The sequence below is a fragment of the Aulonocara sp. 'chitande type north' Nkhata Bay genome, linkage group LG16 (assembly GCF_057382095.1).
Source record: "Aulonocara sp. 'chitande type north' Nkhata Bay isolate Kocher_YH1m ecotype deep benthic linkage group LG16, A_spYH_male_GT1.1, whole genome shotgun sequence".
In the NCBI taxonomy this organism is placed as follows: Eukaryota; Metazoa; Chordata; class Actinopteri; order Cichliformes; family Cichlidae; genus Aulonocara; species Aulonocara sp. 'chitande type north' Nkhata Bay.
In genome coordinates this window covers 22,051,637-22,077,932 of record NC_141359.1, presented here as the reverse complement: position 1 = coordinate 22,077,932, position 26,296 = coordinate 22,051,637, and the positions used below count along the sequence as shown (strand labels likewise).

The 26,296-nt window shown below is 39.9% G+C and overlaps 2 protein-coding genes and 1 long non-coding RNA gene across 4 annotated transcripts; 1 reads left to right on the top strand and 2 right to left on the bottom strand.

Moving 5' to 3' along the window:
- Window positions 1-425: 425 nt before the first annotated feature.
- Window positions 426-4,422, bottom strand: LOC147311478 (uncharacterized). Its single transcript, XR_015125462.1, has 3 exons — window positions 2,385-4,422; window positions 1,020-1,116; window positions 426-884 (listed from the first exon to the last, which is right to left on the bottom strand). It is a non-coding gene; the product is annotated as an uncharacterized LOC147311478 (long non-coding RNA).
- A 351-nt stretch (window positions 4,423-4,773) lies between these two features.
- Window positions 4,774-10,539, bottom strand: LOC147311477 (uncharacterized). 2 transcript variants are annotated; one of them, XM_086266588.1, is made up of 3 exons: window positions 10,300-10,539; window positions 6,247-6,402; window positions 4,774-5,828 (listed from the first exon to the last, which is right to left on the bottom strand). In XM_086266588.1, exons 2-3 carry the CDS (start codon window positions 6,370-6,372, stop codon window positions 5,595-5,597), a joined length of 360 nt encoding a protein of 119 aa, XP_086122714.1. In that variant the 5' UTR covers window positions 6,373-6,402; window positions 10,300-10,539; the 3' UTR covers window positions 4,774-5,594. The 2 variants fall into 2 exon arrangements, with proteins under 2 accessions (XP_086122714.1, XP_086122715.1); XM_086266589.1 differs by lacking the exon at window positions 10,300-10,539 and adding an exon at window positions 6,549-6,740.
- Window positions 10,540-12,594: 2,055 nt separating this feature from the next.
- On the top strand, window positions 12,595-25,940 carry chaf1b (chromatin assembly factor 1, subunit B). The gene is made up of 14 exons (XM_086267396.1): window positions 12,595-12,690; window positions 13,051-13,206; window positions 15,191-15,323; window positions 15,476-15,596; window positions 15,766-15,869; window positions 15,956-16,052; window positions 17,717-17,801; window positions 18,126-18,219; window positions 18,317-18,386; window positions 18,484-18,575; window positions 18,672-18,831; window positions 20,074-20,610; window positions 23,048-23,136; window positions 25,221-25,940. Exons 2-14 carry the CDS (start codon window positions 13,081-13,083, stop codon window positions 25,313-25,315), a joined length of 1,803 nt encoding a protein of 600 aa, XP_086123522.1. The 5' UTR covers window positions 12,595-12,690; window positions 13,051-13,080; the 3' UTR covers window positions 25,316-25,940.
- The last annotated feature ends 356 nt before the right edge of the window (window positions 25,941-26,296 follow it).

Genomic DNA, 26,296 nt, shown 5'->3' with positions numbered 1-26,296 from the left:
GCCCAGAGCCTGCGTCCGCAGAATTGCCATGAAACAAAACCTGTATTAATATGAACTTCACTGGAATATGAACTTGTTGACACAGCAAAGGAACATTCTCTCCTTCTCGAGGACAGGCACTGACTCCCACTTATCTCCTGGAGCCAACTGTCCCTTATGGAGACACAACATTGCAGCTACAAGGTTTTGCAGATTGTTAAGTTGATCTGTGTGTAATGCTCTGAATCAGGTATGTAAAATTAAATGAATGTTGTTTAATCAACTGCCACTACTTAAAACTTAGCAAAAGATATAACTGAATAAAAGATCACAAAGAAAAGCATGACATCGGTGTTATGTAAGCGCGTGCGGCCTTCTATGCTCGAAGTCACTCCAGTCCATAGATCAGCCAAACATCGCCCTGACTGTAGCTTTTAACCCTTGAGCACAACTCTATAATGAGCAACAAACTGCAATATGTATAAAGATGATCATGGTTACACCTGCAATGAAAGATCATATGATTATCCTGACACCTGTAAATAGAAGATTAACCTGAGGTTATAACAATCACTGTAATACAAATGTTAATGTAATGTCAATAGCTTCAAGCAATGTTTAACGCAATGCTTGTTATATGATTCTGATGTAACGATAATGCTGATGCTGAAATAATAGTAAAACACCCCCTTTTATCCCGTTAATAAACTTCACACATAAACGTTTATAAATGCCTCTTTTAAATTATATTTCCCCCTGTCTTTCCCTTACTGACCACAGCAGGGGAAGCTTTGTTTTGATTCAGCCATGAATCCAGCTCACCTGATTCATCACTGAGCCCCACCGTCACTGGCATCTGACAGAGTGGCGCTGCATACTTGTCCTTTAATGTCACTATTTCCAATCTGTTAATTAGAGTGCTTAAACATGAAGTCCACAACAAGTCAATACAGCTGTAAATGTGGCCAATTATCAATCTATTACCAATCAATAATGAAAAATAGCTTTTATTTTATGCATGCTTTTAGTCAACCACTCACCCAGAGGATCTCCAATCCCAGAAAATTCCTTCTCCTTATTTAATGAGTCCGTCCTCCTTCCATGCCCTGGTAACTGGTCCATCCAGAGCCATATCATCTTGAAATATACACACAACAAGCCAAACCACACCTTGGTCACACCAACCCTTTTCCGCCCTGAAGATGTCCAACGCCATCTTAGTCTGGAACAGGCTTTTAACAGTTTTGCAATTTTCATTAGTTTTTATTTTTATTTAGTTTCGACTTCAGATTTTCGAATTTATATCAGTTTTAATTAGTTTTTATCAATTGTTGGCTAGTTTAGTTTAGTTTCTATTTTTTTTTTTTGTTGAAAATCCTTAGTTTCAGTTTAGTTCCGATTAGTTTCAGTTATATTTTTAGTTGTGTTTGCAAAAATTAAGTGTAACAAAATCTCAGTTTCATCATCAGTCATGCTCTTCTGCTTATCCTTGGGTATTGAGACTATTAACTCTTGCAGCACCAGGTTTTCGTAATTTTGGTTCAAGTCAATTGATAAACTTTTTGAAGGCAATTGACTCACACAGTTATGTAGATGTCCCCGTCCTGTTGTCTCGGGATGCATCACGCTGCCTTGCATGGAGTTAGCTTCTGTTTCTGGGGATGAGGGTTGAGTGTGCTCCCTTACCTTTTCAAGGTAAGCTGGGTTAGCTTTCTTGTGTGACCTTTTCAAGTGCACTTTAAGGTTTGTGGGATTTTTTCCCTTTATAAATGTCCCTCATAATTTGTCTCTTTCCACTACAAGACACTTGCTTTATCCAAAACACAGTCATATTCAAAGTAATCCCAAATTGGACTCTGGCGCTTTCTCCCGACTTTTCCTGACATGATTCTGCGCGTGGACGGAGCAGCAACACAGACGACTCGACTAACGTGCTGCCACCTGCTGGCATAATGAGACGGCAAGAAAAAATCTGGAAACTAAACTTCATTTTCACCCTTGACTATTGTAGGACACGCACACATCAATGAAAACTAAACACATTTTGCTATAAATTCAGTTAATTTTAGTTAGTTTTGTGAACACTCATTACAGTTTTAGTTAGTTTTCCTTTTTTTTTTTTTTTTTTTTTTTCGTTAACGAAAATGTTTTTTCACTTCTAGTTTTCGTTATTTCGTTAGTTTTCGTTAATGATAATAACCTTGCTCTGCACACTGGAATAAACATAATCAACATGATCAACATTTTACTGCGTGTTATTTCACCATCTTATCGATTCCAACTCTCCATCCTTATGTGGTTTGCGACATTATGTTTATCCACTCTGTCTCTAAATGTTTGAAGAATTTTTCATGTTTGAAAAATGAAAGTGAAATTTATGGTGTCATCACCCCTTCGGGGCTTACCTTTCCCAGTGTTGATGATATTCCTCCCTATTCTTTGCAAGTATTCCCTTTTGGTGGCGAGAAACTGTTGGTGTGGTCAAGTGGGTGCTGTAAAAACAAAAGCTCAGGACAGAACAGTTATCAGTCATGTACTTCATACAAAATTAGCATATATTTGATTTCATATTGATCCTCTGAGTGTAATGGTACATTTTAATTTGAATTTATCAAAGCTAAACACAATAATTTTTCTTTATTTTGGTCTTGTTCTTGTGCAGCACCACCTCCTATCACACGCCCCTGTCGGTTCTATCCTACTTTTAAATTGCTGACTATTTCAAGAAAGCACCTAAAAAACGGGGACCAGTGTTTATTATTACATATCTCCATTTTGAATGTGACAAGCCTACCATTTCCCTGTTATCCATAGATATTAATAGAGTTTTTTGGCTTTTTTTTCCCCCCTCTATAACAGTTAATTGACTTTTTACAGTGGCCCGCTATGGTTAATAATAACATGTTCAGTCATGAGTGAAATCAAAGCTTTTCTTCACTTTAGCATTTAACCTTCCCAACAATATACTGTGATACATTAATCGAAACACAGCTACTAAAACACACTTTTCTTAATGCAAACATCAGTAACTCAAAATTAGCAACCAAAGGGTTAAGTCTGCAGTTCACACTCATGTGAAGCTACAGCCTCCTCCTTTAGTCTCTGTCATCCTTCTGTTCCTGTAAAAACAAAACAAAGCAAGACAAAACATCCACCCTTCTTTTACAGGCTGGGTGAATTGTTTGTGGACATTTACTAATCCTAAAGTCAGTACCGTTTTTGTCTCAGTATCAAGTCAGTTAAAACTTTTAGTCGTCAGTCCATCACAGGCCAGTCACATGCATACATCCACACACATTCATACCAGGTATTGCTGATAATGGAGTCTCACGCGCAACCTATTCGAGCCTCCATCACCAGCAAGATGACGTCATCATTTTAAAGGAAAACAGTTCCTTGTTTTTTGGACTGGATTGACTCGCTGCAATCCTTTTAGGCTCAGGACTTCTCATGTGATCAATGTCCCATATAAGTGAATTTCTCCAGAGCCCATTACAATCATGGAGAAAAATACGTTGCGACTGTTTCCAGTAAGAATATTTTATAGCGCTTTAAAGTTCAATCTCTCAGGCCTGGATTAAAGAGCTGATTTGTTAAATCAGGAACTCACAAAATACCAAAATATCACCACCGGTGGATCACACCTCTCAGATGTTCTTATTTCAGTGCACTGTAACAAAAGCAAAAACAAACGTAACCAATAAAATACTCATATAATAACAAATACTGGGGCCCATTGCAAACATGTCCAAGCATAAAACCATCTTCCTCTCTCTTAGAGAAAGAAAACAATCCAAACCTCACTGATAAAATAAAGCTAGTGTCAAGCAAAACCCAAAAATCAACCAAAACTTCACCAGAAAGTTTTTCTCGCTCCCGGGACAATATTGTGTAGGAATACAGGTACTGTAACTCCTTTTTGCACTGAAAAAACATGTTGGATTTACTTGATTCAATAGTGGACACTGGTTGCACACAAATGTTTTGCTTTGGCAGAAACTTAAACAACTGAGTTAAATCAACACAACCTTTTCATGTTTAGTAAACCTGTGCATTTTGTGTTCATAAAACACGATTGAAACATGTTCAGATGGAGTAAGTTGAGCTGTTGGAATATTTTAATCCTTCAATTCTGTCAGTTTATTTCAACACTATTCAATAACTTTTATCCTCTTCATTATAATTTAAAGAATTGTATAAGTTTACATTGTTTTAAAAAGTGTTACATGCTTAAAATGATAACTCAATATGAAGAATGCGAATGAAATTGGAGTTCATTGAAAATGGATCAATTATAATTTTTTGTTTTATTTATTTTAATTTTATTTTTCTCCTTGTTACTATGTGGAGTGGTATATTCTGATTGTAAATTTGTTGTTTGGTTTGGGTTAGGACTGGAGATAAATGTTAATGTTAGTTTGTTCCCTGATTTTTGGTGCCCACTTGTAATATAAGTTGGAATGTATACTGAAAAAAATAATCAGTGGGATAAACATAAAAAAATTATTGTAAGCGGTTGCACGAAATTAAGTTATGTTTGGTTAACCTTAGTTTATGTTATACCTGCACACATTTTTCTGGTAACACGAACATGACTTTTTTATGTTGTTGTTATGTTTTTCATTCCGGTCAAATATTTATAGAAACCACTTGTTTATCAGACATGAACTTTTTGTGTTAATTGTATTGGACTACTATGTGTTATATTGACAAGACAATTTTATGGTAAGCTTATTTTATTTTATAACAAATTTCTAATATATAATATATAATCTAATATATAATTGAGTGTTCAATAAATAAAACTAAATTAAGGCTGATCTTACTGTATGTACTGTACACTTTCTCTCAATCAAAGAAATAAGCAAAACATTTTTGAACAATGACCTGTATTTTTGAAAATACTACACAGTTGTAAAAATGGACTTTCAATTCAGGCTTCCAAAATATACATGAGTCATATTTGTACAATGCATCTCTTGAAAAACATTCCACAACATTCCTCAAAGTTATCTGCTGGAACCTGATTTCAACATTGTGGGGCCTTATGACATCGCGCTTATGTAAAAAATAGTTTTTTAAATGTAAGAGCCATAAGGTAATATGGCAACAGGGGTGTAATTATTAAAATGACACAAAGAAGAGACTTAAAATAACATTATAATCCACAGGCACACAACCAAGAGACCTAAACTGATTAGTATTGGCTTGCTTCTATCACTAAACATCACAATCACTAATACTAGACGATGCAATCTGTTTGTAGTGGTGCACCTTGGGAACAAAATTGCAAATTGGTGAAATTGGTGCAAGGCACCATTTCCATTGAGAAAAATGGACATTCAAAGTTTGAAATTTTTTTTTAAAAGAGCCATGGCTTGAAAAGTGAAAACTGCAGTAATAAAGGCCCCAAGTTGAAAAGTGCCAGAAAAATAAGTTTCACTATGTACTGCAACTTTACCAGTGCTGGCTTAAAAGAAAGGATGGTATATATTCGAAGAGGTAAACATGTTGTTCCCACATCATAACTGGAAAACTGTTCAATCGTACAGTCTGGTCCTGAGAACCTGGGCCTTCTTTGAAAGGCTGTTCCTTTTGAGCTCCATAACCAGTTTCTATAATACCTCGAAGGTATACTTTTCCAGTGGGTAGGTGAGGTTCAAAGTGTACATTAGTCCAAACAGCATTGCAGCTGCTAGGGTATAGTTATCCAAATCCTGCCAGACTCTCTGGCCTTCAAGGACTATCCCGATGTCCTCAGGGTTGCCATTGGCATCTCTTGACTTTATGATGTAAATTCCCATGGTTGTTTCCTTATTAGATCGTTGGATAATGGCTTCATCTGTGGCCTAGAAAATGCAGAATTCCAAAATTTAATTAAACAGAACACTGGTCAAAGAACATTATACCAACTCTTATTTCAATCTGTGTCACTATTCCAAAAAATGTTAACATTAACACATTAGGTGAACAAAAATGGATTCATTACAGCATGTGATTTGAGTCCTCAGAATGCTTAAAAAGGTAATGCATGAAGTGAAATCTCCATGCAAAGAAGCAGAATACTGTCAGAGCATAGAGAGGTGTTCAACTATGAACTCCACACATAGTTCTAATGCAGGTAAAAGAAGAAAAAAAAACGCACCCATGGTAAATTGTGAAAATCCCAGGTGATTTTCAACATACTCCTGGCATAGAGTGACAAGCAGCATTTTGTTAAAATTATTATTTTCCCTAGAGTGTATACACAAATTATTTTTTTCTTACCTGGGCCGTGGGCTCCAGAATGTTCTGCAGTCTTCTTCCTATTTGTCCTCCTCGCCTTTTGAAGACCTTTATGAGTTTGTCAGATAGCACATCTATATGCGAGAGTAATCTGGACTGCAGTGGCATGGTGGTAATGCGCTTAAACTCTGCATTTATCTAAAAAGAGAAGTTGTCACATAAAAATGCTGTCAAAATCTCAAATCTCACAAGGTTACATCCACACAAAGTTGTTATTTTTTGTCATATTACTATTTATTAGCTATGGGTCCCATGTTGCTGAGCAGTTCCATAGTTGCTCTTACTTCCATACCACCCAAAGCCTGTTTGCAACCACAGCAGTTGCCTCCTTCTGGCCATTTTGCAGTTCTGCCAAATGACCCAGAAACTACATCTATTATTGTCATATACACATCAAGGTCTTTCATTAATACTTAGTTAAATTAGTTAATTTGACCTTTCCAGAAAATTTACCTTACAGAATGTGAGATAACATATGCAAATCTTCACCCCCCCCCACCCAACAGAGCCCACCCCATGGCAAACTAGCTTATTTAACTGTTTAACTAAAACTAAACTAAATGGACACGAGTTTGTTAGTCTGTATTCACTGAGAAAAAACAAGCGGATGTGACTGGGCACACACTGAAAAAAAGCTAATGCACATAATATTGTCCTGCAGCTTAAGCTTAACTTAAGGAATGACTTGTTTTTTCCATTATGTTGCTCAACAGCAATTCATGAGAAAAACTTCCCCATATAATGGATGTTCTCTTCGTTTCCTCTCAAACATGTAGTTTTCAGTTTACCTCGACAAAGTAAAGCTCAGCACCAAACGTAAACGAAGCAACGACAAAAAATGGCGGACCGCCACAGTGAATTTTCCCTCGCAGAACACGCCCTGGGGGGTGGAGTTTCAACAGAAAACGTAACTATTTTCTGTTATTTTGATATGACTGGTTTTAAAAGACTGAACATCCTTCTAAAACAAGTGAAAGGCGTGAGACTTAATTATGTTTAGACCAAAAATATAACTGATTCATGTTGGATATATTTACTGTATTTTTACTAATTTAACAACGTCATCATTGCATTAGTTGCTTTATGCTATAGCATTACGCTTACATTAGCTTGAAGCTCAAGGTCGTCATTTTATTTAATTTCTTTTTCTGGGCTTACAAACAGGACACACAACATTTAGATAACCGTTACACTGAATCTTGGGTCTGTGTTGAGTCTTCCAGCTGCTGACTACAGAAGCTAGATTGACCTTTCAGCATGTTTTTAGCGGCTGTGGCTATGTGCTGGTAATGTTACCGTGTGTGAGCAGTCACATTGGCAGCAGACATGTTTCAACAAACTAGTCATATCAGAATCAGAATCAGAATCAGAATACTTTATTGATCCCTGGGGGAAATTATTTTTTGTTACAGTGCTCCATTTTAAACCAACATTAAGACAAGACAGACAATACGCTAACTAAGAATAGTACAATATATACATATATATACATACATACATACATAAGTCACTTATAAATAAATATTTGGAAAAGAAACATGTGTAGTTGTAGCAGCAAACAGTGTGTTAAGTGGATGCGTTGTACAGGGAGATGGCCACAGGCAGGAATGATTTCCTGTGTCGTTCAGTGGTGCTTTTCGGTAATCTCAGTCTCTCACTGAACGAGCTCCTGTGACTGACCAACATGTCATGGAGTGGGTGGGAGGTGTTATCCAACATTGTCTTTATCTTGGACAGCATCCGCCTCTCCGACACCACCTTGAGGGAGTCCAGCTCCATCCCCACAACATTGCTGGCCTTACGGATCAGTTTATTAAGTCTGTTGGCATCTGCGACCCTCAGCCTGCTCCCCCAGCATGCAACAGCATAGAGGATCGCACTGGCCACCACAGACTCATAGAAAATCCTCAGCATTTTCTGGCAGATGTTGAAGGACCTCAGTCGCCTCAAAAAATAGAGACGACTCTGGCCCTTCCTGTAAAGTGCTGTGGTGTTTTTAGCCCAGTCCAGTTTATTGTCAATGTGTACTCCAAGGTATTTATAGTCCTCCACAATGTCAACACTGACCCCCTGGATTGAAACAGGGGTCAAGTGTTTCCTGGTCTTCCTGAAGTCCACGATCAGTTCCTTGGTCTTTGCCACATTGAGCTGCAGATGATTCTGCTCACACCACGTGACAAAGGAGTCGACCACAGCCCGGTACTCTGTCTCATCATCCCTGCTGATGCATCCAACCACCGCAGAGTCATCAGAAAACTTCTGAAGATGGCAGGTCTCTGTGCAGTGGCTGAAGTCTGTGGTGTAGAGGGTGAAGAGGAAGGGGGAGAGGACAGTCCCCTGTGGTGCCCCTGTGTTGCTAATCACCTTGTCAGACACACACTGTGGGAGACGTACATATTGTGGTCTTCCTGTCAGGTAATCAACAATCCAGGACACCAGAGAAGCATCCACCTGCATCACTGCTAACTTATCACCCAGGAGGGTCGGCCTGATGGTGTTGAAAGCACTGGAAAAGTCAAAAAACATGACCCTCACAGTGCTCGCCGGCTGGTCCAGATGGGTGTAGACACGATTGAGCAGGTAGATGATGGCGTCCTCTGTTCCGAGACGAGGCTGATAAGCGAACTGAAGGGGATCCAGATGTGGTCTTACTATGGGTCGCAGCTGGTCCAGGATGAGCCTTTCCAGGGTCTTCATGATGTGGGAGGTCAGTGCCACGGGCCTGTAATCCTGGGGGCCACTGGGACGAGGCGTCTTTGGTACAGGGACGAGGCATGATGTCTTCCACATCACCGGGACCCTCTGCAGACTCAGACTCAGCATAAACAGTTTATGAAAGACTCCACACAGCTGGGGGGCACAGGCCTTGAGGACAAGGGGACTCACTCCGTCTGGTCCAGCAGACTTGCCTGAGTGAAGTCTCCTCATTTGCATCTCAACCTGGTATTGAGTGAAGGTGATGGGTGGGGGAGGGGTGTCAGGAATCTCACAGGAGGCAACATGTGAAGAGAGAGGCTGGCACAGTGGTGTGGCTCTGGATTCCAGGCTGACTGCAGGTGAGGTTGTGGGGGTGGGAGCAGACACTGTGGTGTCGAATCTATTGAAAAACAGATTCAACTCGTTGGCTCTATTCTCACCTCCCTCAGCTCCCCTGCTGTTGGTTGGCCTGAATCCAGTGATGGTCTTCATGCCCCTCCACACCTCTCTCATGCTGTTCTGCTGGAGTTTCCACTCCAGCTTCCTCCTGTAATTGTCCTTAGCCTCTCTGATCTTGTCCTTTAGTAACACCTGGACCTTCCTCACCTCCTCTTTGTTGCCCCCTCTGAAAGCCCTCTTCTTGTTGTTGAGGAGGGCTTTGATGTCCTTAGTCACCCACGGCTTGTTATTTGGGTAACAATGAACAGTCTGAGCTGGAACAATGGAGTCGGTGCAGAAAGTTATGTAGTCTGTGATACACTCAGTAAGCCCATTGATGTCCTCGGCGTGAGGCTCACAGAGTGTTTCCCAGTCGGTCACCTCGAAACAGCCCTGTAGTTCCGCTATTGCCTCCTCTGACCACCTCCTAACAGTCCTGGTGGTCACAGGTTCCCTCCTCACAATTGGCACATAGCGGGGGGTGAGGTGAATCAGGTTATGATCTGACCTACCAAGTGGGGGGAGGGAGGAGGAGCTGTATGCATCCTTGACGTTAGCATACAGTAATATCCCAGCCCTACATTAGCTTGTTTAATGGTTAAGACACTGCAGGTACCACCACTTACTACAGACACCGATGCAAGTTTGTAATAGTCTGGTAATTTAGACTGAAAGAATATACAAACAATATTAACTCACATTATATATGTTAATTACTAATTTGCTTATCGCATAATTTCGGTTACCATTAGCTAACTGGAGCTAGCTAACATTGGCCTTTCATGGTTTTCGATAAACAGCCCACATACCTGTAAAATGACAACACCCCAGTAAAAGTCCACATATATAAAGGGTCTACACTCTTTCTCACTGGTGTGTTAGCTTTAAAATCCTATTTACCTTCAAGTGTAAAACTCCAGATGGTAGTAGATTTTCCAAAGCGAGAGACAAAAATGGCGGACAGTGCAGCCGATTTTTCCTTTCCAGGGGGCGGAGCTTGAGGATAAAACACGACTAACTTGTTTCTTTTCAACATGATTTGTTCTAAAAGAATGAATATTCTTAAAGAATATGTGAAAATTAAAAGACAAAAATATGTTTAGATGTGAAATTTAAATTAGTCATGCTGGATATATGAAGTAATTCTATGCAGATTCAACAACCACCCTATTGCATTTTTTTCAGTGTAGATAGGGGGCAGGGTTTAATAAGAATATTTTCTTCTTCCTGCTCCTTTTCACACATGGTTGTAGTGCTTTATTGATAGAAAGTGTGGTTGGTTTGTTTGATCTGTTGTACCAAGTGTGAAATAAATAAATAAAATGAAATGAAATAACTTTTATCCAAATACTACTTGGTCACTTAAATACTACATGTTGTCTTCACATTGCATACAGTTCAACAAAGTCTAGATCCTGGTTACCATAAAAATTTAATGGGTCTACAACAACTACCATCCCCCTATCTTTATCCTGGTGACAGCAGGGCCGGGAAATAACCCTGAAGTGATAGGTTCCCCGGCAGGGTACACCCCGGACAGCCAACCAGTCTATCAGATAGAAACAAACAGCCGTTTACCCTTACATTCATGGATAATTTAGAATCATCAATTAACCTAGCTCTAATAACTGCATGGCTTTTTCTCTCACACTGGAAACCAGAATTTCGTACAGATCTTTAAAGCCTGAGGCAATTGTGTTAAATACACACGAGATGCTTACGTAAATCCAAGGGCTGGCCCCTTTTTTTCTTTTTTTCATTGTGTTCCTCCTTCAATTAAATCTCACTCACAACAATGTGGCGCTCCGAAATAAGGCTCACACCGTTAATTCATCATTTTCACTCTGTACCACTGCTCCTTATCAGGCTGTGTGAAGCACAGTAAACAATTCAGTGGAGGCCTTAAGCCATAAACAGACATCACGCACAGACATTGTTTTCATAACCAAACTGCCTTAGACCCTGTCCACTTACAGACCTTTGAATCATTCAAAGATAATAAAAAAAATGGACCAATTTTTTTTTTTTTTACCAAATTCAACCAGTGTTGTGTCTACAGATAATGGAAAACTTAGCAAAGAAACAATTTTAGATTTTATCTTCAGGCAGTTTATTACCAGCACCCTGTCACAAAAGCATCTCTTCCCATTTCTTAACAGTTTGACAGCCATAGCATAAGATAAGATAAGATGACCTTTATTAGTCCCACAGGTGGGAAATTTGTTTTGTTACAGCAAAAGTGAAAAGTTATGTAGAAGAAATTAGAAAACACTGGAATGCAATAAAATAAAATAAAATACTATATACAATACATACAACTGAGTAAGAAAATACAAAAGTACAACTTCGTCAGAAGAAGAATTGTACAAGAATTGCACATATAGCAGTCTTATTGCACGTGTGAGGGTTTGATCAGCTGCAAAAGTCTTTGTTGTGGAGTCTGACAGCAGTGGGGAGGAAAGACCTGCGAAATCTCTCCGTCCCACACCGTGGGTGCCGCAGTCTCCCACTGAAGGAGCTGCTCAGTGCTGTCAGAGTCTCTTGCATGGGGTGGGAGATGTTGTCCAACAGGGATGACAGCTTAGCCGCCATTCTCCTGTCACTCACTCCACTGGGTCCAGAGGGCATCCTAGAACAGAGTACTAGAACATAGTATTTTTATGAACTAGAGAACTTGTCATATTTCAGCATGCTGTGCTTTGTGTGCCTAAACCATTTTAGGAAACTGGCCAAGTGAAGGTAAAAACAAAAGGCGAGGCTTAAAAACACTGAGTGTTTAAAATTACCTGTAAAACACTGTGGAGACTGTCATAGTTTAGGGCTACATTTCGGTAAGTGGTACTGGAGATTGACAACATCAATACTGATGGAATTATGAACAGAGACGACTACCATTAGATTTTCATCCACTTTCATGATGGCAATGGTCCCAAATTCACGGTCAATTCAGTAAAAACATACCTGAGTAGGAAAAACACACAATGCTATACTATCAGTAATTGATTAGTCTCCCCCCCCTTTTTTTTTTTTTTTTTTTTATTCTGTATATCAACGTATGTTTGCACGCTTCACTAAGTCGCCATGTCTGGTGTTTATTACATAGTAAATATATGAAGAAATGAGGGGATGGCCAAAGATCTTTGCGGATTACGTCAGGAAAAAAACAAAAAGTCAAGACTATCAATTGTCCCCGCCCTTTCCGTGTTTTTGTCCAATCACGGCAGACCGGAAGTTTTGAGAGTCTGGAACGCGGGAATTTACCAATTCTGACTGAGCAGGACAACAGAGAAGGTAAATACTGTCACGTACTTCCAGTTATCTTCGTTCAGATTAATAAGCATTTGTAATTCGTCTGCATTTATAACGGGCACGCTCCTTAGCTAACAGTAACTTAACACAAATGTTCATGAATGGGAATGATGTCCACTGTGTTTAGCCGTAAACCAGTCCAGCTAACCTGCCAGTTTAACTGCTAACGTGTTAGCCAGCTGTGCTCTATATGTTAGTGCAGCCAAATGAGCGGCTTTATCAAACTGTTTTCTCTAATCCGTATTTCAGAGTCATTGTTGTACGTTTTGCTAACTAATGCGTTCATATGAGTTGATTGAAAACGATCTAGGTGGTGAATTTACCGTGTTTTTATCCCTTGAGGTCGGTGCCGAATATAAAAATTGAAAAGAAATGAAGGTGGTAACGTGTGAGATAGCATGGCACAACAAGGAGCCAGTGTACAGTCTGGACTTTCAGCACAGCTCAGATGGACGCATTCATCGACTGGCCACAGCTGGAGTGGACACCACAGTCAGGGTGAGTGGAGACAGCGGTCAGAACATCAGGTTAACTCCGTAAGAGGTCGACGATTTTTATTTTGTTTTTAATTAAATAAAATGTGAAATAAAGAAGAAGAAAAAAACAGTGATTTAGTCTATAAATGCAGCAGGAAGAAGCGAGTCTCACGGATGTAGAAGACGCAGGTATTTGTACCCATCAGTTGTTTTTTTCTTCATTAATTGGTCATAAAAACACTTAGCTTAAGAATAAGGACACAGAAACAGAGATAATATGGAGAAAAAATTTTTTGTTAACTTTCTGAACAGTCCCAGTGCAGGTAGACAGAGTACAGTTGTAATTATAATCTTCCATATACTCATCATGAATGTCATGGTCATTTTGGGCTTTTAGTGATTCCTTCTGACTTTTCTTTTTCCGGGGTGAAATGATTGTACAGCGTACATCTTTAATGACTTAAGAAAAATAAGAATCTAGTACACAAGTATGAATTTAAAATTTAATGCTTGCTTGCTTTATCCTTTCTAAAACCAGTTATGGATGTGTGTTTGGTATCATTCTTCTGTTGGAACACCTGTTTTACTGCTGATTTGAGGTGAAGTTGAATAATTTGGTGGTAATTCTCCTATAAGATTCCATCTGTTAGGTAGGAGGTTCAAAGGTAAGGTAAAGTTTATCACCATGGGTTTAATCTGGTCAGAATGCAAAGAAAACAGCCTAACCATTGATTTTCCTTATGTACTGGATTATTTCACTTTAACTTAAAGGAAGACACACATGGACTACTAAACTCTAAAAGAGAAAACAAGGTTGGACTTTAAATCATTAACTTGAACATAAATGTTTAAACTCAGAAGAACAAATCAAACTGACCTCAGCCGCCGCCCTATGTGGGAGTGAAAAGAGTGAGTGAAAGGGAGTGCAGTCCTTATACAATGTATGCCAGGTGAGTTTATTTAAGGCACAAAGAAAATCAAGAACCAATCAGTGTTGAGAAAGTCAAGAGTGGAAACGAGGTAAATTGCGGTCATGTGAGGGAGAATGAGGAAAACAGGAAACAGAATATGAATCTTTTACTACATCATCCACTTTGTGCAATCTACCAGTACCACTTACAAAACAGCCCTGGAGCATGATGCTGCCACAACCGTGCTTAAAGTTAGTACAGTGTTCTTGGGTGTGAAAACCTCACCATTACCTCACCATAATTCTTCTCCAGAAGGCCCTCGTTCACGTGGGCATTTCAGTCAAACTTAAAGGTGTCAGTTTTGGAGCAGGGGCATCTTTCTCAGGCAGAATCCTACAATCTACATCTACAATTCTCCTTCTTAGATCTTCACAGAGTTTCTTGGATTTTGAAGGACCAGAGTGTATGTAGAAATCTGGCCACAACTGTACATTTAAGCAAGTGTTTCACTGTGCATTTGTCAGGGTGATTATTGACCTTTTGTTTACAGAGACTTTTTCAGGCCCGCTTTAGCCCTTAGAGAATGCCTCTCTTAAGGCCCATAGGATACTGGTTAACACAACAAGTCAAAGATCCTTAGTCTGAGATCTGGAGGAGGCACAAATCCCTGGGAGGGTTGCATCAGGAAAGGCATCCTGTATAACACTCTTTGCCAAATCAGATAAGGAGAACTACTCACTGTGGTGGCCCCTTGTGACTAACAGAGCAGTCAAAAGTAGTCCTGTTTTTGTTTTTTCCTTCTCAGACACTGGTGACAGTCTCTAAGTCATGATGCACCATCAAGCAATGCGATGTTTTCATGTTTGCGTACAGCAAGGTTTTAAATTATCAAGGCACGTGACATCCTTAAAGGGATGATCCACCTAATAGCAGTTATTTAAGTATTAAGATTTTTAATACATTTACCCTTTTTTGTAACCTTTATCCTACTAAAATTAATCTGTGGACGGAGTATTGTTTGTGAAGAGCTGTATGTTGCACGGACAATTTACCGAGAATTTTTAATGATCTCTTTTCCTAATGATGTTTTTGCAGCTGTGGCGGGTGGATGCTGGTCCAGACGGGAAGGCGGTGGTAGAGTTTCTGTCTAATCTGGCTAGACATACAAAAGCTGTCAACGTAGTGCGCTTTAGCCCCAACGGAGAGCTGCTTGCTTCAGGAGGAGATGGTATGTTCCACGTAGTAGACAGACGCTTCTCAGCCTTTTCTCCATTGCAAACATGCGTGTTTCTATTTAAAAGCAACTGTTGTTTTTGTTCTCAAAACGAAACATGTTTTTTTAAGAAACAATAATAGAGGCCTTTTAACGTTTTGATGTAGATGCAATAATTCTGCTGTGGAAGCTCAACGACTCCAAGGAGCTCGAGCAGGCCTCTGTGTTTCAGGAGGATGAGGATGCTCAGCTAAACAAGGAGAGCTGGACTGTGGTCAAAACGCTTAGGTACGCTAGAACAGCAAGTGCTAATGTTTGCTAAGGTCAACGAAGTGAGACTCAGTCATAAATGGTGTTTAATTACTTTGTGTGGCACTCTGGTTGTTGAAGCTTTTATAACTATAATGCCCATGAGATGTGGTTATAGAAAGGAGTTTGCTATCTGATTTCTTTCCAGAGGGCACATAGAGGATGTGTATGACATCTGCTGGACACGTGATGGAAACTTCATGGTGTCTGGATCTGTTGATAACACAGCTATCATGTGGGACATCAATAAAGGTTTGTGGGTGCATACATTTTATCTGTGATGCTTTTATCTGGTGTTATTTTTGACTTTCTGTCTATTTTGTTGTTTGTGTTTTTAGGACAGAAGCTTTCTATCTTGAATGACCACAAGAGCTACGTGCAGGGGGTTACCTGGGATCCCCAAGGACAATATATTGCCACTCTCAGCTGTGATAGGTGATTCAAACATGGATTATACTCACTGGCGACTTTATTAGGGACACATTACTAAGTCACCTGGTGGATCCTCTTTTAACACCAGAACTGCTTTAATTCTACATCACTTAGGCTACGTCCACACGTACACGGGTATTTTTGAAAACTGAGATTTTCCGTTTTAGTTTAAAAAAAAAATCCCGTCCATACGTAAACACAGAAATGAAGGAAAACGCTGCTATGAACATGCCAAAGCAGCAGGTGGCGCTAGATTCCTAACCGTGCAGAAATGTTGGCCAATCAGAAGTCTAGAAGCCTCGGCGGGAAAAAGTAAACAAAGCTGGGGCATAGAAGCAGAACAGAGTCGTATGTGTGGAGGGACAGTAACTGTGTGTGTATATGTAAGCATTTAAACACTGCAGAGAGTACAATTAACAGTATTGTAGAAATTCATTTCACCGAAACAATAACGTGGCGCACAGTGTGACGTCAAAAAAGGCGCACACCTTTGACGCTGCGTTTTCTCCGTTTTTCTCGTCTACAGGTAAATGCAAAAACGGAGTTTTCAAAATATCCACCCTGGCCGGAGTTTTTAAAAATCTCTGTTTTCAGTGACCGAAAACGCCGTTTACGTGTGGACGAAAGGTGGAAACGCATAGAAAAATCTGCGTTTTCAAAAATACCCGGGTACGTGTGGACGTAGCCTTAGATTCAAGAAGGTGCCTAAAACATTCCTCAGCTATTGACATGATGTGAGCACACAGTTGCTGCAGATTTGTCGGCTGCATAGCATTTATGTGAATCTTCTTTTCTTCTACATTGTAATGGCGCTCTATTAGATTGGGATATGGTGACTGTGGAGGCTGTTTGACTACAGTGAACTCAGTGACTTCATCAGAAAACCAGTTTTAGATTACTTGAGCTTTGTGACATGACACGTTATCCTGTTGGGTACACTGTGCCCATAAAGCCGTGGACATGGTCAGCAACAATAGTCAGGTAGGCTATAGCATTTAAACGATGTTCAGCTGGTACTAACGAGCCCAAAGTGTGCCAAGAAAATATCCCCCACACCTTAACACCTCTATCAGCCTGAGCTATTGATGCAAGGCAGGTTGGATCCATGCTTTCATGTTGTTTACACCAAAGTCTGACCCTGTCATTTGCAGCACAAATTGATACTCATCAGACCACACAACATTTTTCCCAGTCTTCTATTGTCCACTTTTGGTGAGCCTGTGAGGATTTTAGCCTCAGTTTCCAGTTCTTAGCAGAGTGAAGTGACACTGTGTGTTCTGCTGCTGCTGGAGCCCATCTGCTTCAGTGGTTGAGGGATTCAGAGATGCTCTTCTGCTTACCTTAGGTGTAATAAGTGGTTATTTAAGTTTCTTTTGCCTTCCTATCAGTCCCTTAAATCACCTTTATTCCCTATTATGAAGCTCAGTTTTCACTTCAGCAGGTTGACTTGACAACGTCTGCTTGCCTAAATGCACTGAGTTGCTGTCATGTGATTGGCTGGTTAGATCTTTGCATTACCAAACAACTGAACAGGTGTAACTAACAAAGTGGGCAATGAGTGCAGTATTGTTCCTTATTAAATGATTGTATTTGATGTCGTGTAGGCACTGGCATTGATGTGTCAGCACGCTGATGCTCGGAATATTTTTGTTTCTCCTCCCATTCAGGGTGCTTCGTGTGTACAGCACTCACACCAAGAAGAAGGCCTTCAGTATCAGTAAAATGAGCTCTGGGCCGCTTGCAGAAGGAGAGGTCAGTCGTGCTTCTTTTTACAAACTCTCTTCAATGTCTTAAAGGTGGTTCTAATGTCTCAGTTACTTCTTTCCAATCATTTTTATTAGCACCAGTCTGGTCTCTCATAAATCTGAAATTCTGAGAAATCTGTGTTTCATCCAAGCTGATAGTTGCATGAGCCACAATACCTCTCTTAACTTTGCAAAAGGTGTTTTGAGGTTTTTCCTGCTTGTGTTATTCTTATTCCTTAACCTGCTCTTTAACAAGTTTATAAAATCAAATATAAGAAATTAAATGCTCTACCAAACTGTCCAGAGCGAGTTAGAACTGTTGCCTTTTCAGGTGAAGCAGTACAGGATGTTCCACGATGACAGCATGAGGTCTTTCTTTCGCCGTCTCTCATTCACACCAGACGGGTCATTCCTGCTTGCTCCCGGTAAACACAAAGCATGCTTTTGAAATCTTGTGTTCTAACAGTGCAACACTTTTTTTCTAATTTCGCCTCGCTGTTGTCTGCTTCTTTGAAACCTCAGCTGGATGCGTGGAGATAGGAGAAAACATCATGAATACCACCTACATCTTTTCCAGGAAGGGTCTAAAGAGGTATCTTTTGTGGACTGTTATTGTATTTACACCCTATTCAGAGTCTGTTAAAGTTTAATAATCTGTGTATATAAATATCTTTCTGTGTGTTTTATAGGCCTGTTGCTCACTTGCCGTGCCCATCTAAGGCTACACTGGCTGTGCGCTGCTGCCCTGTCTACTTTGAACTGAGGACAAAAAAAGGAGAAGGCAAGGACATTCAAGCAAGACTGATTATTTCGGACTAGTTTTCTTTTCTTGTGTTGTGTTCTTTGTGTCACTCCCATTCCCATTTCTTCCCTGCAGACGGTACTGTCCAGGCTCTTCCCAACGTATTCCAGCTGCCGTACCGTATGGTGTTTGCCGTGGCCTCTGAGGATTCAATCCTGTTGTATGACACGCAGCAGAAACTTCCATTTGGCCTTGTGTCCAACATCCACTACCACACACTCAGTGATCTCACATGGTAAACTTTCTTTTTAGCCGTTTTAGCACAGGTATCTATATTTAACTTTTCAAAAGCAAAAGATGACAGGAAGATATGATAATGTGCACACAAAAAAGTAATATGTATTTACTTATTTGTTAAAAACAGCCAAATCTGTATATTATTCACTTGTTTTGAGTGAAGCCTGATTTTCTTAAAGGAATATTTTGTCTTAAAAATACAAAACAACACAGCAATACATAAAAGCAGATAATCTGTACTCACAGAACACACACTTTGAGGTTATAAAGTACAAAACTTCATGGCATTGCCATCAAAACCACAGAAATCAGCAAAAGAGAGGAAGACAGAAGCAGGGAACAGCTAGTAATAGGCCAAATTCATCTTTTATATGATGGCTGCAGCAATTGGAATAAAAGACCTTTATTTGTCACCGTGATAAAGGGAAAGCTTTCACCTCTTGGAAGCCAATATAGATAGGGGTTAAAGAGTAGCAATGCCATGTGAAACATTTGCCTTAAAATGAAATGCGCCTAATTTGTCTTATGAGCTCCAGTAGATGTGCTTGCTTTGTCGACAGGCTTCAATCAGATACATAAGCCATGTATTGCTCAGCCAGAATATAGCTAGCATAAAGGTGGAATTTGGCGAGTGTTACTAAAGAACATGACTGGCTCAAATAACTCCTGTTATTCAGTTATTTGCCTGAAGATGCTTTATATTGTAAGGTACAGTAGGAAGGAAAAACTCTTTTAACAGGAAGAAACAGGAGCCAGAGTTTTATACAGTACGTGTTGATGAGTGAAAGTTGAGTAAAGAAAAAAACATTCAGTGCATCAATATCTAGTCAAATGTGATGGACAAACAAGATTTTGAAAGATTTTTCTCCTTAAAGTTATACTTCTCCCACCACCTTTGCTGCATCTCTGCTGCTATTTATGGGCTAAATTATCAGTGACCAAACAGTTCATCCACTGCAGCACAATACTGCAAACTACCCAGTTTAGCCTGCACTTAGAGTCCAGCATAAGCTCTAAATAACATGAAGTTATCAGTTAATTTGTTGCTAAAGACATGATCGAACTTATAGTAATAATTTCTTACAGTCAGTCTTACATTTAATAACCTGAAAACTTGTAACTTTGTGAGCATTCCTTAGTCTGATAATGATATTTTATGTGTGGATTTATGCCCATGAAGTAGAGAGGTGGATGGTAAACTGTAAATGTTTTACCATTAAGCAGACTTTATCCCTTGCAGGTCCCGTGATGGTTCCTTCCTGGCTGTGTCCTCCACAGACGGTTACTGCTCCTTCCTGTCATTCTCTCCTGGGGAGCTGGGCACTCCACTGAAAGAGCCGCCCACCCTGGAGGTCTTTGTCCCAAGCAGTGGTGTTGAGAAAAAAGGCAAGAAGGCATCATTGGCCAAAGGCTCATCTCCTATATCCCAGCCGTCACCCCCAGCCCCACCTGCCACATCCCAAGCTAACCAGGGCAAAGACGCCCCCTCTCTAACCTCCCCAGAGGAGAAGAAGAGCACCCCTCGTGCCAACTCCAAACCTCAGCCCCGCAGGATCACCCTCAACACCCTTGAGGGATGGGGAAAGCCCACTACTCCTAAAGCCACGGCCTCTGCAGCACCTCAGTCCTCAAAATCTGGGAGCACAAGCGCCCCTTCCACTCCCCAACCACGCGTAACCCCCCTCTCTCCATCCACACCAAAAGTCCTCAACAGTGCCAATACTCCTGGGCCCGCAACACCTAAGAGTGCTGCCACATCAAAAGGGCCCACTCCAAGGTAAATATTAGAGCAGCTGTCTTTGGGATTCTGTCAGGGTGGCAGAAAGTAAAACGGGTAAATAATGATGTACTTAGTACGGGTATGTTTTTATTTCTTTTGTATGCAAGTTGTTTTCTCGTGTAGCTGCCAATAGAAATTCAAAGCTGTTTCATTCAGTCTTTAAAAAAAGAAAGTGCTTCACACCCTCAACTTTCAAAAACATAAAAGTTTAATAGTTATTTTATTTAAAAAAATTAATTGCTTAAAGGGAAAGTATTGTACTCATTTCTAGCTCCACTTGGTCTCTTTGACAATAGGTTTTCATTATTATTCACAGTTCACAATAAGCCATATTTGTCTGAAACAAGCTGTTTTAGCTCGTTTGTCCTTAGACACCTTTCCTCTGTCTGCCTCTTACAAACAGAAGTTTTTGTGAAAACAGAACCGTGTGCCTGATTTTACCGGATTAAGGTTATCTATGACATCATACAGTTTCAAAAGTAGAAAAAAACAGTCTGAAACAGAGTTTACAACAGTGTATTCCCTGAGGCTCTCAGGAAGCCTTGTACATATTGGTATTTGTATAAACAGACACTTTATAACTGCTGCTTTTATACATGTAGACACAGTCAAGAGAGTGACAGCTAAAGCTCAAACCAAGCATAAGAATGGGGAGGAAAGAGGATTCAAGTGGTTTTTAACATGGCGTCGTTGTGCCAAATGGGCTGGTTTGAGTATTTCAGAAACTGCTGATCTGTTGAGATTTTCCTGCACAACAACTGGGTGAAATTTGCGTTGTTGATGTCAGAGATCAGTGGAGAATGACCAGCTTACTTCAAGTTGAATGGAAGGCAACAGTAACTCAAATAGAAGCTCTGTGCAAACAAGGTATCAAGACAAGCATCTCTGAATACACAACACCTTGAATCTTACGTGGATGGGCTACAGTAGCAGAAAACCACACCAGGTGCCACTGCTGTCTGCTAAGAACAGGAAACTGAGGCTACAGGTCACACAGGCTGATCAAAATTCAGCAATGGAAGTTTGGTAAAACATTGCCTTGAGTCATTTGGATGGATTGTTTGCTGTAAACAACATGGAAGCACCGATCATTCCTGTCTTTTATCATTGGTTCAAGGTGGTGTTTGTGGTGTAATCATGTGGAGGCCTGTATTCTTGGCATATTTGGGCCCTTAAGAGCAACTGAGCATTGTTTATATGCTGCAGCCTACCTGGTTAGTACTGATGCTAACCATGCCCATTCTGTTGTGACCACAGTGACTTCTAATTGGCTGCTTTCAGCAGGACAACGCACCATGTCACAAAGCTCACATCCTTTCAAACGAATTTCTTGAACTTGACATGAGTTTACTCAAATGGCCTCCAGAGTCCACAGATCTTAGTTTAATCTGAGCACCTTTGGTATGTGGTGGAACGGATGATTGATAAATCTGCAGCAGCTGTGTGACTTCTATCACGTATCAGGCCTTTTCTGAAAGCACAAGTTGGTCCTAGCAATGTGTACCTAATGAAGTGTCCCACAAGTGTATGTGGGGAAAAAAGGAAATCAAAAAACACCTCCTTAAAGAAAGAACTTATATGCTTGTACATATAATTTGTGGATGTTTTTTTTTTTTTTTTGACAGTAAAGTTTTAAACAAAAGCATCTTTCAAATCCATGTTCCACAGTTTATTAGGAGTTGTGTCTAAAAATCTGTTATGAGGATGAGCGTCTCCAATTTTGAATATTATTCAAATATATTTTACAGGAAAGGGAAACTTGCTGAAACCCACTCGAGTGATCTAGAAACACAGTGGAATTATTCATTAAGCATGTAATGTAGAGATAATAAGTGTTGTTTGTGCAGCAGCAGCCTTAAAGCTTCACTGTGAGTATTAAAGCTTCTTTTTAGATGCAGCGTGGCGCGTGTGAAGAGTGCAGTTTGCCCTAAACTACAGCGTATGCTAATTTATGGAAATATATAATCTATTCAAATCTTTGACCGGACTCGTATTGACTACATCTACCCTCCTAGCCCCCTTGAATGCAGTTTGAGTTTTCAGAGTGTGAAAAGTAAGAAAACACTGTGCTCTTTATAGTGTATAATATGCCTTCTTTTGAATAAGTTAAGAGAAATATAAATAGCTCTATTTGCCGTGTGAGGTTTTTGTCGGTTAATATGTGCCCAGCACCTGCAGTGTGAACAAAGCCCTGTCTGGTATGAGGGATTCGTTGGACCCCCCACTGACTACAAAATAATAATCACTCTGTCAGACTGCTGGCAGACAATAGCAGGCCTGTGCATGCTTTTGCGTACCCCCTTTTTCACATCTGTAACTTGGAACGTTTGACTAATTTTCACTGTTGGGCAACAACAAAACAAAAGACGATAAATACACGTTGTGTTGCTTTGAGGTCTTTTCAGCATTGCTACTTTTTTCTCTTTGTTTGCAGGAGAGTATCTTTGACTCCCCTTGCACCCCGGTCTCCAGCTGTTGGCTCACTTTTCAGCCCTCTCTCCTCCACGGAAAAGGCCAAACACGGTTAGTAAGGTTTTCGCCGTCTTTTTTAATGCTGAACTTTCCACGATAATCAACTTTTATAATGGAGAGTCGAGTGAGATGCTTACAATTATTAGGTGGCAAGAGCCCAGGGATTGTTGTGGCCCTCCCTAGACTGAGTGATAGTAGCAACAACTTGTCTTATCCTATGTTTAAATCAGTGTATGTTATTGTGCCTTTATTACAGTACCATATTTGAGTTGGATTACCTCTTTATGTACACGCTCTTATAGCAAGCTTGTAGCAAGTTATGGATTTGTACTAGAGCTTAGAACATATATATATTTTTGAAGATCTATTTCACCTTGAGTCTTTTTGTAGCTTAAATTGTTTACTGACATCTCTGACTATGACACAGCTACAGATGCATTCAAAGAAGCAGGAAACAAAAGCAGTCAGACAGGTTGCAAACAAGCCAGCAGCATAGTTTGATTAGGTGAGCCACTTTGTTTGGGAGTGAACATCAAAGTAAGCAAACCTGAAAGGGCTATATTAATTCTTCAGTGCTAAACTTTTGGTCTGTTTGATACATTTTAGCCCATTCTTCTTTATAATGTTGCTTCGGTTCACTGAAGTTTTCAGGAATTTATTTATGCATATCTCTCTTAAAGTCATGCAGTTAGTTACGACTGACTGGACCTTTGAGCTGTGCTTAGGATCTTTGTCCTTTTGCACGAAGCCTTTTAGCCAAGCTTTAGATGTGAGACACAAGGCCTCACATTTGATGCTGTTATGATCAGTCACACTGATTATTTTGCTGTCAGCTAAATGGCTGCTTTTACAACGAACTATAATTTTAGAAAAATATGAAAAGGTTATATGCATGAAACAGAATGTACTTAACTCTGCACTGTAACCTTCCAGGTAACCTCCCAAGAAATGTGCCTACACGTTAGGTCGACACCATTTGATTGGCGTGGAAGGCGTAAATTATGACATAGATCTTCCACTGAAGCGTTTCTTTTATTAACGAGCAATAATAAGTATTCAAAGGAAGCTCCACCTCTTTGCTCTTTGCGGTGTGTAAACAGACTCTAGCTCCACATTAAACTGGGCCATCATCATCATCTCTGCTGCTGTTGTGGTATCAGTGTGCGTGTGCTTAATGTCAAACTTTTTATTCACACGCCGATCCTAAATGCATTTGTATTGCAGGTCTGTTTTTAGTCGCAAATGGGGTTCGCGTTTCCATGGTGACCATGATGTGCTATAGAGCCCTAAACAGTTATTTAAATTTCACAGCTCTATCATTAAGACATGGGAGAATCTGATGAGCTCATAATTGAGTATTTCATTAATTAATGTTCAGATTATTTCTCAGCGTATTTTTGTTTATTCTTGCACCTTCAGCCCTGATGGTGTTTAATGTACAAAACCCCCCAAAACATCATGCAGTGCAGAAAACCCAGAATTAATGCCGAAGTCCTGCTTTCTAGTAGCAGATCATGGCAGGGCTGGCAAAATCGCTAGCCCTGCCATCATATAGCCCCGGGACGTCGGGCTAGCGATTTTGCGAGCCCTGCATGGGGGTGCCAAAGAAGCCCAAATCATTACCCCTCGAACACTGTGGTTCACAGTTTGCAAAAGGTGTTTACGCTGATATGCTGTGTTTTCACCAAACATCTCCATTATTGTCAAATCAAACTTTAGGTATCATGTTCTTTTTAGAGAGAAGAGGCTCGTTTTCATTGTTTCATTCCAAATCAGTCTTTTTTAATTGCATTGTCATGAGTCTGAGACGTAGCTGTTGAGCATTGCACAATCTGACCTTGAGTTGAATTTGCTGCGGCACGAGGAAGATTGTGACATTGCGTTAACACATATCTGAATCCTCCAGACCAGCAAACTGCTAGAACTTGTGCTCACACTTGCTGAAAAATGATTTGGTACATTTGATTGGAATTACCTGGCTACTACTTAGCCTCTTAATTGCTATGCAAACAGTAAAGGTGGGCTTACATTTTTTCACAGGACTGGGGAAATGTTGCTTTTCGCATGACTGTACACGCAGCAGAAGATCACACAGAAACAGGCTATGACGTGTAACCTTCTTTTTATTTCACCAGATCGTCCTTCTCCTCCCACTGATCCAGTGTGCCAGCCTCCAGAATCTAAACGACCCAAGACCACCCAAGAAAAGACCAGCGTCACCAAGGAGTAGTATAAACTGAGAAAAGTGTGGTGCTGTAAAATAAGACTAGAGTATATAAAGCAGAATGGAAGTTGAAGACGCATCAGCAAAAGAGCACTGAGGCTCCACATGAATTCACAGTGTTGTGTGCAATAGCATTGCCTTTGCGTCATATTGATCTTAGCGACTGGAGCTTTACATTTCACTTTATGTACTCAGTTATAAAGCAGACTGTATTGCAGTTTATGTCCTTTATTCTTTTTTTAAAGGTGTTTTGTATCATACGATAAACAAGTAATGAGTTAATTGTATTATATTTGTGTTGTGTGAAATTTAAAAGCTTGAGTCAAGTTGTTTCACTTCTCCAGAACATGATTGTGAAGAGAAAACTGTACTGAAAACCTGTAGAAGACAATAACAAGCACTTGAAGGGTTTTGACTTTGTGTGAGCTTTGAGTTTATATAGCATGCTGAAGACTTTGGTTGAATAGGGTGACTTCTGTTGTTAAGCATTTGCATTTTCTTATTGTCTAATAAAAGATGTTTGATATAAAGTGCAAGTTCTGGTGGTTTATCACATGGTATCTAAATAATAAATAATTAAAAAGAATATTTACCTAATAGTAATTAATTACCTGACAGAAGTGAGGTCAAAGTGATTTGAAGGCGGGCAGTTACATTTTAAAAACAAATTGTAACGTTAATCTCCCTTTCTTTGCATTGCTAATAACATTTTAACCATATTTGTTATTTCTATTGTGCCCTTCATGTTAACATGTCAGTTTACTGATATAAATTGCCATGGTCTAAATCGTGCATTATCAGTGCTGTCAGTAATAAACCTTTTGAGTTATAAAAACAATTCTTCATTCATTACCCTAAAGCAACAGTCTTTACAAATTCACCCACCATCATCTTCAAGCTCTATTAAATTAATTAATGATGCTGTACTTCAGTGCAACAATCTTTGAAAAGTAGACTGAAGCACCAAAATTTGTGTTTGTCTCTCTA